At 41.0% G+C, this 16443-nt stretch overlaps 1 protein-coding gene and 1 long non-coding RNA gene across 2 annotated transcripts in view; both read right to left on the bottom strand.

Moving 5' to 3' along the window:
• Positions 1–16443, bottom strand: part of LOC140362679 (uncharacterized) — a 414634-nt gene that overhangs the window by 218790 nt on the left and 179401 nt on the right. The gene's annotated exons all lie outside the window — the stretch shown is intronic.
• Positions 10008–16443, bottom strand: part of syt6a (synaptotagmin VIa) — a 34207-nt gene continuing 27771 nt past the window's right edge. The window contains exons 3-6 of the mRNA XM_072448826.1: positions 15542–15662; positions 11564–11735; positions 10299–10449; positions 10008–10203 (exon numbers count right to left, since the gene is read on the bottom strand). Coding sequence (XP_072304927.1) covers positions 10132–10203; positions 10299–10449; positions 11564–11735; positions 15542–15662 — 516 coding nt within the window. The 3' untranslated portion in view covers positions 10008–10131. The remainder of the gene's footprint in view (positions 10204–10298; positions 10450–11563; positions 11736–15541; positions 15663–16443) is intronic.

The following is a 16443-nucleotide window of genomic DNA, read 5'->3' on the forward strand; positions in this document are numbered from 1 at the left end:
TCGATCTGAGGAGGACGGGCAGTGACCGGTCGGAGATCTTCTGTAGACGGGCAGAATCGGAATCAGCTCTCTGCCGGACAAACCGTACATACTGAGGACGTCCCGACTAAGCACGATGTGTACAAAACCTGATTCAACTGCAAAGTGTTGCCACTGCTGCGCCCGACTGCCCACCAGGGGTTTATAGCGTGTCATCTTTTAAGCTCGATTTGCCTCTTTTCGAGTTCTGGGAGGGGCTTCTGTAGGCTGTGTTGGGAAGAATATTTTGAAAATGTATTTAGTCACAGAATATTGAATACCTGCATTAGTATTATTATTTTGTAATGTGTTCCGTTACTTTGTCTAATCAGAGTACTGTATTCTGAATACTTTCTCATTGAGCTGCATTATATTACCGTGTGTTTTACTGTTTGTTATGAATCTATTTGTAAGATAAGACCATTTTTATCTCAAATTAAAGAAGAAAATCACTAAAATAGCTGCGTTTTCTTGTTTTTCGCACACATTCTGTTCTGTTTGAAGCCTGTATTGTAAGTAACTGCATTCTGAGTACCACTAAATGAAAACATAACTGCGCCTGACTACGGCAACTCTGAATACGTCGCCGCTTGTGTGATTATCTGACGTGGCCGCGGGTCCAGAACATCAGCGGGCACATGTTGCCTCTTAACAGCTCGCAAACTGCTTCTTTTTATTTGATTTTTGCTGTAAATAAGGGCCTTGCATCCTCGTTTACTTGTATTCATTACACACCTTCAATCGCGCGACACTTTCCTCTGCTTTTTGCACATCTTTCCTGGAAACGGCGAGTGCGCGTGGCCCTTTGAGACAAATAATAGTCGGAAAATGTCCTTATTCATTGTATTTATTTTATTCATTTTAATAATCCTATTTTAATTGTATTTATTTTGTTTTATTTATTTTGTTTACCTTAATTTTATTTATTTTATTCATTTTAATTATCTTATTTAGATTTTTCAAATGTATTATTTATGTGAAGCCCCATTCGCTTCCACAAGTGGTCGCTAGAGTACGTGTAACTCGATGTAACTCCCTGAACGACCACGTGAGGTTTGTACGTCATAAACACTTAAAAAAATTGTAAAATCACATTTATTAAAGCTGCAGGAGCCATAAACACAGCGTGCAGTGTTTGCAGTCACAGATCACTCGCCACTGCTGGAAATCAAATGTAATAATACTAATACTTGTAACTTTGCTGCGGTTTAAGTACTGTACGCACTCACTCCTCGTATGAATTGCTTTGCGTGTACTCGAATCCGTACGAGATATGACTGCAAACACCTTGAGCTGCTCAATTAGCGCGCTAGTGAAATGTGAGAAAACTTTTCTTTTTTTTCAACACTCGGCAGGTTCACTCGGCAGGTTCCCAGGCAACAGCGTGTTTCCCCGCTGCACCTCGCCATTCCTTTAATTAAACCCGTGAGTCGAGAGCGTTTCGGGCAAAAGATAATTATATTAAATTATAGGGTTCGCAAATGAAAGTATAGTCGCAATTGTTTCTATTTTACAGTACTTGTTTCTACGTAGTAACATTTATACCAGGTTAGGGATCAGATTATATATTAGGGGTTAAAAGTATTGCTTTGTTTCAGTTTTATGCAGTTAAAATCTCTTTCTGAAGATGTGGAGCATGGAATCTGTGAGTACAAGTATAAGTACAAGTATAAGTAACGGATATTGTTTTAAAACGACGCTAAAACAAAAGTGTATGAATGAACTGTGTCGATTATTAAATTGTACTGAGGTATTTTCTTGATGTATATTGTGAAAAGTGGTTGTGTTCATAATGCTTTATGAAAATGTAAATGTTGTGCCAAATGGACCAGAGGAAAACTAGTGACGAGTTATGGAAGGGAATAAAATAAATGAAATAAAATAAGGTAATTAAAATTAATAAAGGTAATTAAATTTAATAAAGGTAATTCAAATAAATAAAATAAATTAGGTAGTAAAAAATTAAGGTAAATAAAATAAATAAAATGAATAAAGGTACTTAAAATGAATAAAGGTAAATAAAATAAATAAGGTAATTAAAAATAAGGTAATTAAAATAAATAAATGTAATTAAAATAATTAACATAAATAAAATAAATAAAATAAATAAAATAAATAAAATAAATAAAATAAATAAAATAAATAAAATAAATAATACAATGTGCAACAAGCTTCTACACTGACAATGTTCAAATCGACACTCAAAACGCTCTTATTCATGTTTATATGATGTTATATTGTCATTTTAATGCATACTTTGGGTACAAATTGCTCTCTACACACAAACTTGCCTTTGCACTTAAGGATGTATCCACGTTATTGAGGGTAGTGTAAAATAAAAGCGTTATTTTTTCCATTCCAGATATGATAATGCGCTGTTGTTCTCACAATGTTAGTTATCTCTGTAAAGCTTGAATTGCAAGAATAAACCTCATTTCAAATGATTGCTGTGTTAAGATGTACAATTACTGCAGTGTTAAGATGTACAATTACTGCAGTGTTAAGATGTACAATTACTGCAGTGTTAAGATGTACAATTACTGCAGTGTTAAGATGTACAATTACTGCAGTGTTAAGATGTACAATTACTGCAGTGTTAAGATGTACAATTACTGCAGCGTTAAGATGTACAATTACTGCAGCGTTAAGATGTACAATTACTGCAGCGTTAAGATGTACAATTACTGCAGTTTTCAGCTGGAATAAATTAAAATTCCATGGAACTTGCTATGGAACATTGCACAGAAATACAAATAAAAATATAACACTAACAAACCTTTCCACGTGTTTATTTCCTGCTTACAGTTGTATTCTGTAACTTGCATGTCCTGAAGAAGGCTAGACAGAACTGAAACGCGTTGGTGCAGTTGTATTTAAACGTTTAAATAAAGGCGTTTTAACGAAACTCTTCTTTTTATCGCTTCAATGACCCACAGTTTGGCACTAAACTTATTTACGTGTCGTTTTATGCATTCAAATCGCTGTAATCGCACGTTTTGTTGTTCAAAAACACCTTCAAAAACGTCAATTCCTTCAAAGTCAAGTCATTGGTTTGAGTTTCCGGTGTTTAGGTTGTATTTTGATATATATTATTTAGTTTTTCACGATTCTCATCCCTCTGAACGCCATGGACAACATCTCCAACACGTTTAATGTACAAAACTTTGAAACTTAATCATTTGAATAAAGCCACTTGAAGATGTGTGCGCTTGTTCGGGCCGAGTTAAATCAAATTTGAATTACTTATTATTTAGTCATTTCACGGTGTCAGAAGTAAAACAGCAGAGTCAGCGTTGCATAAATCTTTTAATCCAAAAACAAAAATTATGTCACAAATCACATCACATCCCATGGTCAGGAAAACAAAACGACAACCCCAAAAAAGAAGACTATTGGGTCCGTGTGCTTTTCTCCTATGCTACTGAAACCATAGCAACGAGCTAGTTCAATCGCATTATAATCTATAGATTAAAACTGTCAATCACCAGAGCATTTTCTCGATGTTTTACAGACGACAAATACAAAAAGTCCATAGAAAATAGTGAATTCGGTGCTATCGTCACAGCCGGAAGGGAAACGGGAGTCATAGCAACAAACGGTACGATATCAGGCGGTGCTAGAAGTTTCCAGGAACAGTCCGTGAAATAAAAAAGAACAACAGACGCATAAAAAGCACACGTTTAAAAAGAAAAAACACATTAAACACGTTCTTACGGGCGTCACTGTCCACGGAACGCTTGGATGAGAAGTGAATCGCCACCCTCTGCTGGAAGCGATGGGAAGTGCGCAGAGACGCGATGGGTTTAGCGCTGCCGTTAGCGACAGCGAATCGAGTGATGTTGAAGGTGTACTGTGCAAGCCACGGAGATGAGATGTTCCACAATGGCATTAAACTCAAAGGAAAGATTATATTTTTTACATTTTTCACCGGTACAGAAATAAAAAAAATGCTAGTTTCAAAGACGTAAACATAATTTGCTTTGTTATTTGCCTGTATATCTCTTGTGAATATTTACTTTGGCATCTCATGTTTTAGAGCTTAAAATTGTGTAGGCCTGAAAGCCGCACGCTACTTTTTAACAGTTAGTCTTTCCCTCGTCAGTATTTGGTGTTAGCTCGCCCTCTACTGGCAGCAGAGGGGAAAACGACGGGGAGACAAAGCAACGCTAGGTTTTATTGTTGATTCATTTCTCCCTGTGGCCCTCAGAGGCAACTGTTGTTGTGATTTTGGGCCTTACAAAAATAAATTGATTTGATTTGATTTAGGTTTCCCCCGACATGCTAACGCAAACATGCAGCTGTAATGAACGTGACGGACGAGGATTTATGGACTTAAAAACAGCACATCCGCTCGGTGGCTGAGTGGATGGCACACGTACGCTCACAACGTTGAGAGTGGGAATCCCCGTGATCATCTGTGTTTTTGAGGCTCAGAGGGAGACGACCTCGCAAACAGCATGAATGGAACAAGTGTAAATGAAGCTAAAAAAAACAGCTCTAGATATGTTTTTGAAGAGCGTTATAACGTGTTAAAGGCTTGAAAAAGTCAGTTTAGCTTCACATGTGCCCGTCAGTGAGATACTGTGGAACATTCCAGGCAAAAACAATGACATTTTGCGTGATGGAAGTAAGAGGTGGACGTTACTAAAGTTACATAGCGCACTGTTAACCAAAACACAAATCCAGATGTTTGTTTTTGACGAGAGAAACAGAAATATAAAGCTGCTTAAACGCTCCACAACAGCGTTTCTGGGGCGAGAGCGATTCAGTACTTTAAGTATTGTTGTTGTCTCCTCGTGTTCTCACGCCAGACACGACACTGACCTTATCCACTGTATGTGCGAGCGAGGGGAAACCGCGGTTATATCACCCGGTGTGAAGGGAATGAATAATGCATGGAACTGTAAATGTGCAATATACTGTCTATATAATGTGCAGTTTAATTAGCATTATATAAGGGGCTTTTACACCTGTATTCCGTTAGTCTGGGGGGGTAAACGTCGTTAGAAGCACAGTGTAAGTGAGGCTATTTTTAAACGTTCGATCGCTTTGATGGATTACGTCAAACGCAGACAATAATGCCCTGAGTCACCGGCGGGGGAAGCAAAGTGCCAATTAGAAAATGCCACTGCCGACCTGGCCGCATGCTCGCACGCCCCCCCCCGCACGCCCCCCCCCCCCTCGCACACGCCCCCCTCGCCTCCCAAAACACCATCATTGCTCCCGCACAAAACACATACTGCGTAAAGCACCCTGCACGACACAATCACAGACACATCTTTAGTCTTTTAGTTCAGATCGCAATATTTTCTAGTTTGTTTATATGGGATTTTAACGATGTTTTGAGCTTTCTCTCTTTGGTCACTCCAAAAATAAAACTCTAAATACATAAAATACATTTAATAATAATTATTATAATAACATTAATAAAAATTGAAAATAATATGAATAATAGTAACAGTAATAATAATAATAATAAAAAAATACATGATGTCACCTTTCTCAATTATATATGTCATGTTAGTAAATCTCTTCAAATATCAATAATTTGTTTGGGATCCATATGCAATCATTAAATAAAAAGGTGACATAATCTTTCTTCTAGTGTTTTTGCTTATTTTTTGTCTCCTTTAAATTCCAATAATTAATACACTGCAAAAAACAACTGAGCAAAGAAAAACAAAATAAACTTGACATCACATTTTGTTACTTATGATATTTATGATTTTAGACCGGACACAAAGTAAATATAAACGTGTCAAAACAGGTCAAATCAATATTAAAGGTGCACTATGTAATTCCATACCACCTTCTTGTCTCCATGGAGATGCTATTGCTTTGCTTGAAATGTTTCAGTGTCAAACTTATCGACATCCATGGATTTTTAGCAATAAAACCCCTGTATTTGAATGAATACAAGATAGAAGTAAAGTTTAGAAGATAGAAGTTTTTTTTAAACTCTTTTAGTCCTTTATTCATGGGATTTGTGCTCAACGTTTTTACAGATATTGATTACTTTGATTTAAAGCTGAAATATAAAGAAAAAAACAATTAAAATGTAAAGCAGACTACCGACTTTTAATTTATATATGACTGCAGCTTGTTATTTTAATTCGTTTTATTGCACTTATTAGGCCTTAAAATTAGCATTAGCATTGACCCGCTAACACTTCCCGTTACAAACGCGTGTCCACATTTGGAAATTTGTTATAAACATCACGGGTTGATGTTCACTTGCAGCTTACTGTCCACTGTGTGATCTATAAGTATTAATTAATTTAAAATGAATAAAAGAGTGACAAAACCCTCCATAGAGCTAGCATTGGACGGGAAGTTGTGACGCTAACACTGAGCTAGCCGCGCGCCGTTGTCCACCGAGCTCATAACTCTACCCATCAATCTCCTGCCTCTAAATACAACATTTAACGTACAACTTTTTAGTACAAAACTAAGACTCTTGCGCCGTCGACCAGATACGTTATTCCCCCACATGTTCAAGAGTTCACTGGGTTAATCGTGCCCAAGATGAACGGTTAAAACAGATGCTAGCTCGCGCGTCTGCTCGATGCATCCTGCGTGTTTCGATGACATGTTCACAGATGATGAAATACAACACATTTAAGAACTTTTAGTGTTTGCCCAGATGTGGCTCGGGGTCCCGTTCGCTCGGAGGAGGTTTGGAACTGCCCAGAGCGATGCTAAAATGCGTGTAACGGATCAGATTTTATATCATGGTTGTGCTGCTTTTATGAACACAAATTGGACGTTATTCAAGGGGTTATCACAAAGCTATTCTGAGCTGTAAATCTTCCGTCTGAAAACATTTTGTGGCTTAACTTTTCCTCACCTGAAGTTTAGTTGTGCTTGACTAATAAAGCAACAGAAAATTGGTTCACTGTTCACCTCATTCCGCTCCACCCGCTTTTGCCTCTTTGTGCCGGCTCTTCCGTTGTTATGGCACTTTTAGTCGCAGATAGCACGTGGATATGGGAAAGAATCAATCTATAATGTCTATAAATCTGTAATTTCTTTGTGATTTGAATGCATTTTTCCTGTTGTGTGAAGCACTTTGAATTGCCTTGCGTATGAAATGTGCTCTACAATAAACTTGCCTTGCCTTTAGTCTGTGTGGAATATTTATTATGTTATATTTATTTTCTCTGTAGGTCACAGTGTGAAGTAATACAACCAAAAAAAGGATCACGTCGGATGGCGGCGCTAGGAAGGGCTTCGGAATAAGGTGAATACAGGCTACATATTATGGTATTCATGGGTCCAAAGTGACGTCACGCATTGGTCGCTGCTGCCCTCTTGAGGATGAAAGCCGCATTTACACTGTGGGCTGTAACATCCCCAAACACCAGGTTTGTCCAGTAATGTGTGACTGTGGTCAGGAGGGACCAGTGGACTTACAGAGAGCTCACTCCAGACTGAGCTGTTTGTTTCAGGTTGTTAGCAGCTAATGCTGAAGCTACTGGCTATGCTAATAAACGTTAGCCTACTTGCAGACAGTTTTAACAAGCCTCATTTCCAACTGTCCGAGTGTTTTAGGATCAGACAAAAAGGCCGTGCTCTTGAAAGCTTTGAAGGCGTGTCCGTCGCAGAGGGTGTGTCCGGTGCAGGGGGCGTGTCCGGGGCGTGTCCGGCGCAAAAGGCTTGTGGACGAGGAAGAGCAGATGGAAATGTCCTCAAAAGTTTGTTGTGGCAAGTTGTAACTCGCCGCTGAAGAAAAGGATCAGAGGCGATATCTTCTGTCCTCTTCGAGTATAAAACCTTTTCATTTTCAGGTTTATTCTCTGTTTTTCATGACTTTCTAACAGCGAGAGGAAACAACGCAACAGGCAAAACAACAAAAATATGTCACGAGACTCAAACTTATGGCCAGTTTGATCAATTGTAGCATATATAACCATTCTAATATGTGTGAAAGACGCTTTTTTTTCACTTTAATGAATGAAACTTGACGGCAATGTTGGCATTTTAGTCTTTCCAACACGGGAACTGCGCATTTTCTTTGACAAAAAGTGTTCTGCACATTGTTCAGAAATATTACGCCTTTGAACGGCCTCTCATTTTTATAGAGACTGAAAATTTGTCTACGTTCAGCGGCTAAACGAAACGCACAGGTGGATCGTATGGCGAAAGCGGATTAGGTTAACAAGCCAATTAAAACTAATGGAAAACACATACCTGCGCGTAAATTGGAACTAATCAAAAAGTATCGCCCGCAGCGCTTTGGAGATTTCATCAGGATGTTATGACGCCTGAGGGTGAATTGAAGGCGGGTCGGATGCAAAAATACATAAATGTCTACGAGGAAATAAGCGACTTCAAATGTTTCCAATGAGTAATCAAAATATAGACACTTGTTTTAATAATACGTTGCTTTTTTCTTCTTCTTTCTTTACCTTCGTGTGTTCCGCCATTTACAAACGCTCAAAATGGCCGCCCGTGCTCAAACGTCTCTGCAAAAGGACAGAGCGAGGGTCGATGGGCGATTTGCACAAAGGTCGACGTGCGCGCGCTGCACAAAAAGTGAAGCGACAACGATGAAAGCCGTTCCGTGAGCGACGAGGGTAAGAAGTCGTTTCATTTTCACATCTTTACATCTATCACTGCAAATATTAGTTTAAATGGCTTGAATTGACAAGGACTAGGTAAGATTTAATCGTTTTTGATAGTACCGTATCTTCAGGACAATAAGTCACACTTTTTTTCGTTGTTTTGGCCGGGGTGCGGCTTATACTCCAGAGCAACTTGTATGTGACTTATTAGTTATTTTCACACTGGCAACCACAAGAGGGCGCTCTAGGCTCTGAGCGACGCAGAAGAAGAATCTGCACTTCCTCTACCTCTGGAGTTTGTGGAGTTGTTTGGAAGTGACACAGAGGAAGAAGAATTCAATGGATCAAATACATTTCCCCCAAAAATGCGACTTATAGTCCGGAAAATACGGTAAATCTCATTTCAAGCTGTTTCCTTTGTCTGTGGACGTACAATTGTGCCTTAATAAGACTCAAAAACTTGTTGAAAACCACCCAAAAAAACAAAAGAACTGTTGCTGATAAGTAACTCTTTTTTTTTAAACAAGTAAAAACAACTCAATCCGGGTTATTATTCCGAAATCAAGCCATTTTAACTAACGGCAAACTACATTTTGCAGCGTTTCCTTTTCACGGACACAAATCTCGTACGACCGTTCAGACAAACACGCTACGAGCTAATCACAAAACAGAAACACGGCGGCTAATGTGCCGTCTGGAAAACGATGATGTGCTTTTAAGTCGCCGCTGCCGGAAAAACAAGTTGAATTTGATCTTTTTGAAACGTTCCTACAAATAGGCAAGACGACAGTTCGGAACGTCTCTACAAGCGGCGAAAACGGTTACACCAACGCACACAAATTACTTTTTCTAAATAGAACAAAATGCTACGTTTAACCTATATGTCAAGACTTTCAGATTGAACAAGAGCTTTTCAGTCCGCTCTATTTACAAATTAAATCTTTTCTGCGATATCCGTGTGTCCTCATCTCCCCCCGCGAGGCCTTTTCCCGCTGCCGTGGCGTCCAGCTGAGTTCTTCCTTCAAATTGTGCTCGGCTTTCAATGTTTTGAAACTCTCTCCCTCGCGGGTGAGACTTTTGCACCTTTCTGCCTCGATATCGTGTGCCTCCAGACGCCGCGCAGCCAGCCAGTTAGTTCCCCGGAATGCCAAACGCCTTTTAAATGTTATTTTTGTTTCTTTAAAGCGCCGAGACGATCCAACCTGGCCAACCTCCGAGTCGCTCCCATCTGAGAGCGCCGAGGCTCCGTCGCCGCGAGACGATTTGTTCCGTTTCGCTTCGATCCTTGGCGAGCCGAAATGACTCAAACGACACATCCTGGGAACTCTACAAACGCCAGGGAGACGTCGGCGGACGGACAGGTTGACTGACGTGGCCTTGTAGCGTTTTTCGTTTGGAAGTGCTTTTGGAGGGAGAGACAGGAGGAGGAGGAGAGACACAAGGGTTTTTGTGTGTGTGCGAGTGTCTCTTGAATCACACAGAGAGGAAGAGGATCGGCAGGAGGTCGGGCGCCCCCCCGCTGGTCTGCTGGCTCGCGGGCGACTTCCGCTCAGGGGCTGGCGGGGGGGCGCGGCGAGGGGCACGATCCCTGGCTGTCGAAACTGGCCGTGCGCGCCTTCCACTGTGAGAAAAACACACACACAAACGCACGTTGCACTCCAAGAAACATTTACCGCACGATCATCCCAGAACCTGCGATAAAAACAATGAGCCCACCTCCTTCTCCGACTTCTTGGACTCCAGCAGGGGGTGCCAGTGCGCGATGGGCTTGCGAGGATAGGCCAGCATCTCGTTCCAGTGGTCGCGTCCAAGTCCCTCGGCGTGGCACCCGAGCCTCATCACGCCGATGATCTCGTTGTGACCTACCCTGTGGGGGCAGAGCGGGGGGGGCACGAGGCGTCACTCGGGCCGCGCTCGAGACGACACGCGACAGCTCACGCCATGAATCAGGCGCCAGCGAAGCCCTAATGCGGACGGACAGGGCGCCATGACGACGACGTGCCGGCCTTAGAAACATCGATCTGTGATACATTTCAGTCCGAAGACATTGATTCTGACCAGCGGCTAAACAAGCGGTATTAATATATACGGACGTAATAAACGACCTTGGATTCGAGGGACGCACTGGTTCGTTTGCCTGAGGGCACTGCTCGTCTCCATGGAGATGATGTCCCGCAGTATGGCATTAAACTCAAGATCTCCATGGAGACAACGGGATGAAGTTAGAGGTCAGATTGCTCAGAAAGAATGCATCTTTATCAAGCAATGTTTTGGCAGTTAATAAAGGAAAAACAAATTGAATTGATTAAATGATACGTAAGTTTGGATTGATTTGACAATAGGGCAATTAAGACTAACTTGATCTAATATATTTCAACTTGGTTGGCACTTTTTCTTTTGTCTCTGTAAATTCTCTAACTGACTCTGAGCGCCCTCTGGTGGTTATTTGCCAGAGCACAGACTGACATAAGAAAATATACAGTGACCGCCACGCTTGGAACAAACTAAGCTGTTTACGGCCGAAAATGGAGCATAAATGAGCTTTAACTTTAAAAATATGAAATAAATAAAATAAATAAAATTCAATAAAATTAAATAAATAGAATTAGATAAAATAAGATAAATATAAATATAAGATGAATATAAAATACTGTCGTTTTAGCTTGGAAAAATCAATTAATTATTCAATGCACTTTTTTGACACTTAAAGCACTTGGAGCAGTTAAAACAGAATTACTCAAACAAAGGTCTTTGCAGCTAAACAGAGAGGTTGGGTCAGCAGGAGAGTAACGACCCTCATGACAAAAGAGTTCCTCTTCTGTCCTGCAGCACAAGCGTCACAAAATATCCCCAACTCAACCTCACACTCATGTTAGTTTTCAATACTTTCAATTCAACTTTTTGTTGTGGGTTTTTTTTGCGTTTGAAATGAGTAAAAAAGTAGTAGTATTATCCTTCGTGTGGGTGTGTGCTGCACTCACAGATCGTAGTCCATGACAGAGATGTGCAGACTGACGTGGTCCATGCTGTCCGGGGGGATGTCAAAGATGATGGCTTCGTTGTACGTCGGGTTCAGCGTGTTCTTCTTGATGCTCGTCTTCTTCTTTTTCAAGCGCCGCCCGTCACATATGAGCGACACTTTCACGTACGGATCTAAACAGCGCGCGGGGAAAACACGTCAATCAAACGAAAAACAGCTTTACAAAAAAGAGAGAAGGATATTTGATTTAAGTGGTCCTGACTTGAGGTTGAATGATGACCTCGTACCCATGGACATTTCCTCAAGTAACGTTAACTTATCTGGATGGATTTTTTTCTTTACCGTATTTTCCGGACTATAAGTCGCACCTTTTTTCATAGTTTTGGCCGGGGTGCGATTTATACTTATATTTATACTTATACTTTGGAGAGACTTATATGTGACATTATTTGTTATTTTCACACTTGCAACCGCATTTCATACTCCAGTGCAACTTATACTCCAGAAAATACGGTAATTTGGTGTGAAATTTAAAGGTTGATTCTGTAACGTTTCACCTGTTTTTGACTCTTTGGAGATGCAGTTATGCTTCATTTTCGTACGCAAGCAGCTCGGCTCGGCGTACCGACCGTTTCTAATGTCAACGTTGTGTGCTGTTAAATAACCAGCAGAGGGCGCGCAACGTTAGTTAGAGAATTGACCAAAAATGTTCTGCGCCAACAGACGTTTTTAGATTAGAATATGTTTGCCAAGAAAACTTCCCTCTGAACCAGAATACTCCGACACTTTGGTCACACTGTCTGGTCACCTCGAGTCGGACTCACGGAACCAATCGGATGAGTTCAACGCCATGAGCACATTGGTCATCCATCATTTTTAGGACAAAATCAAACTACCCTCTACTCTGATTTATTCATTTGCAAAACTTTTCATTTCTTTTTCATTTCATTTTTTTTTTTAATATGTTTATCGTGCGTGTCCCTGATTGGCTAATCCACCTGTCAATCACACAAATCTGATCTCGAGATGAGAACGTGAGCAGACTGATATCGATCTGTATAAAAATAACAGAGATATCATTCTTGTATTCTGTCTTCTGACTTTTATGTGTGCTGTGTTCAATACTGCCCCCGGTGGTCAGTGCGAGTAAAGCCTCTGACGCTCGGGCAAAACGAACACAATGAGCCTTTAATACATGAGCGAGCCTTTTATTCTGATGATGGCAAACATTTACTACAACTCGACCGAAACATTTACAGAAGTCTAAAGAATAAAGTCTGAGGAATAAAGTCTAAATTCTAAGATGTACAACTACAGTAGGTGGTGGTAATGTCACACTTGTATAGCAACCGCCATAAAACACTGAAGAAGAAGAAGAAGAAGAAGAAGAAGAAGAAGAAGAAGGAGAAGAAGAAGAAGAAGAAGAAGAAGAAGGAAAAGATGAAGAAGAAGAAGAAGAAGAAGAAGAAGAAGAAGAAGAAGGAAAAGGAGAAGAAGAAGGAGAAGATGAAGAAGAAGAAAGATGAAGAAGAAGAAGGAGGAGAAGATGAAGAAGGAGAAGAAAGATGAAGAAGAAGGAGGAGAAGATGAAGAAGAAGATGAAGAAGAAGGAGGAGAAGAAGGAGAGGAAGAAAGAAAGAAGGAGAAGAAGAAGAAGAAGAAGAAGAAGAAGAAGAAGAAGAAGTTGTAGTATTACTACTGTAGTTGTACGACTATGACTTCACTCTTTAGACTTGATTCTTAGACTTCTTTCTTCTGTCCTCAAATAGCTGCTCGTCTAAAGTCTTTGAAAAGGAAGGTGTTTTCTGGCCGTATCGTCGACACCCTGAGGACGTGATGTAAAGCGGCGCAAACAAACACAAAGAGACGTAGAACAACAGAAGAGGACGAGGCTTTCTGACGAGAGCCGATTCCAATCTGGAGCCGTGGGCCCAGGTCTGGGCCGCGATCTAACGAGGAGTTTAAGTCAGACATAAGCTTCTGCCCTCGATCCATAAACGACAAACAACAGCTCCGACGCTAAGCTAATCACACTAATCATCAAGCTAGGTCCAAGCGCAGCTCATTAGCACTCGGAGACAATCAGGAAGGAAAGAAGAGCTATTTCTACCGACACAAGAGCAGTGTATTCATTTGGCTTTGGATCAGTCAGTGTTAATTCTACTGCGTCCCACTGTCCACACTCGTCCCCTCAGTCACTACGCCGTCCTGCACTGTTTAGCAGACTTTGTAGTGCACTCAAAGACACTACTTTGTCTTTGCGAGAAAAAAAAGTCAGCAAAACTCAGATAAAAAACGATTTCTGTGATAAATATTGTTAAAATCCGTCTTCCACTCACATATTAATGGACTAATGATCCCCACACGTCATGGCGCTCACATTAAACAACAAACGGACTGGATTGTTCAACTTTTTGCCTGCGACGGCGACTCAAGCTAAGGTTAGCAGCTAATGCTAGCGACTCTGTGGCGTAGCGGTTTATTTAAAAGTGTTTTTGTTCATATTCTTGAGTCAACGTGCGTTTAAACAGCTCTTCTGCTTCAGTCTGTCTGTTGTTACGTTTCATGGTGCATTGTGGGAAATGTTGAGTGCCTATCCACAGAGCTGACATGTAACCTGCTCGTCTCCGTGGAGATAGTGTGGAACAGTCTAGGCAAAGCATCTTTTTTGGTGAATTCTCGAACAGAAAGTTTATTGTGCCATCGAAGGTAGATTTTTGTGTTTTTTGTGCTTTTCAGACACGATACTTTTACTTCTATTTGAGTAATATTTAGTTTGAAGCAACAATACTCACAGCTGTGCGTACAAACGTGACAAAAGCTTTTTATTGACAAGATTAAATGCTTCAGACATTTGTGCGTCTCACACTTTCCCGTCAGACATGAGTTTGTTTATGGTTTGTTTAAGGTTTTGTGTCTATTCTTAAGAATCTGTGCATTATTTATGATTTTGTCTCTTCCATCACATTAACTTTAATAATAATACCATTTTAAAGCAACGTTCCTCTTACTCCTACACTCGTACACGTTCTGGCTCCACCCACTTCTACGCAGTTATATTTACAATAATTATACATTATTTAGAGTCATCTTAGTTCCAATTCCACGTATCTTTCGGTCTATTTTGACGTCATTGGACCCAAATCACATACAATTATGACACAAACGTTTTATCAATGACGAATATTAAAATATCGTATATTCCGGAGTATAAATCGCATCTTTTTTCATAGCTTTGGCCGGGGTGTGACTTATACTCCAGAGCGACTTAGATGTGAGTTTATTCATTATTTTCGCACTGACAACCACAAGAGGGCGCTCTAGGCTCTGAGCGACGCAGAAGAAGAATCTACACTTCCTCTGGAGTTTGTGGAGTTGTTTAGAAGTGACACAGAGGAAGAAGAATTCAATGGATTTAGTGATTTGGGGTAAAACTGATGCTTTGGTAAACTTGTTAGCATGTTCTTTATGCTATAGTTATCTGAAGAACTGTTCATATGTTACGTTAACATACCAGACACTTACCACAGTTCTGTCTGTGCCTCATGTAGCTGAAGGTGTTAGCGTTAGCATACGTACAGCTATTCACCATGTTCTCTCATTTGTTCTTGGCCTTGGATTTTATCAAATAAATTTCCAGCCAAAATGCGATTTATATATGTTTTTTTCTTCTCTATTATGCGTTTTTTGGCTGGTGCGATTTATAATCCGGAAAATACGGTATATTGTCTAAATCTCGTGCGAGTGCTACAAATACTGCGGGTATAAACAGGAGAAGAGCAGCAGGCCGTTAAATCCGCAGGTGGACTATTTGCTGACGGTGCGCTTGCGTGCGTCGAATCCGGAACAAACCGCTGAAATAAACATAACGCGTCGGCGAGAGGGGGATTCGTCCCGCTCGCGCAAAGTGTGCTAACGGCGTAATCGCTAAGTATGCAAACGGCGTAATCGCTAAGTATGCTAACGGCACATTTCTGACCTGAGTATCCCGTGATGTCCATGGCCTTGAGGTTTCTGCACTTGATGACGGTCAGCGTGAGACGTCCCGCCGTCGGCAGGTAGCACAACGAGAACATGACCTCACCGAGGTCCACGCTCTCCTGAAACCGAGAAGAAGGAGGAGGAGGAGGAGGAGGAGGAGAAGAAGGAGGAGGAGAAGGAGGAGAAGGAGGAGGAGACGAAGGAGGAGGAGAAGGAAGAGGAGGAGAAGAAGAAGGAGAAGAAGGAGGAGGAGGAGGAGGAGGAGAAGGAGAGGGAGGAGGAGAAGAAGGAGAAGAAGGAGGAGGAGGAGGAGAAGGAGGAGGAGAGGAAGAAGAAGGAGGAGGAGGAGAAGGAGAGGGAGGAGGAGAAGAAGGAGAAGAAGGAGGAGGAGGAGGAGAAGGAGGAGGAGAGGAAGAAGAAGGAGGAGGAGAAGGAGAGGAAGGAGGAGAAGAAGGAGAAGAAGGAGGAGGAGGAGGAGAAGGAAGAGGAGGAGAAGAAGAAGGAGGAGGAGGAGGAGGAGAAGGAGAGGGAGGAGGAGAAGAAGGAGAAGAAGGAGGAGGAGGAGGAGAAGGAAGAGGAGGAGAAGAAGAAGGAGGAGGAGGAGGAGAAGGAGGAGAAGGAGATGTTAGACTGGGAGAATGTTGGAGAAAAAGCATGGATTCTGTTCATAGTGTAAACAACTGCAGGAGCATTAATATTTGAAGGACGACTAGAGCGTGAACCTGTGAACAAATAATACAAGAATATTCAGGATTCAGAACATGTTTCTAGAGATTAAAAAAACAAAACAAAAAGATACAGGGAATGGGATGGATATTTTTATTGACACATTCTATTGTCCAAATAGAAATAACTGAAGTGACTTTTATTTATTTAAAAAACTGTAGTCTGTGATTTGAC

Source organism: Eucyclogobius newberryi, unplaced genomic scaffold (genome assembly GCF_026437365.1).
Source record: "Eucyclogobius newberryi isolate DKJ021-1_F unplaced genomic scaffold, fEucNew1.0.hap1 SCAF_17, whole genome shotgun sequence".
Taxonomy (NCBI): domain Eukaryota; kingdom Metazoa; phylum Chordata; class Actinopteri; order Gobiiformes; family Gobiidae; genus Eucyclogobius; species Eucyclogobius newberryi.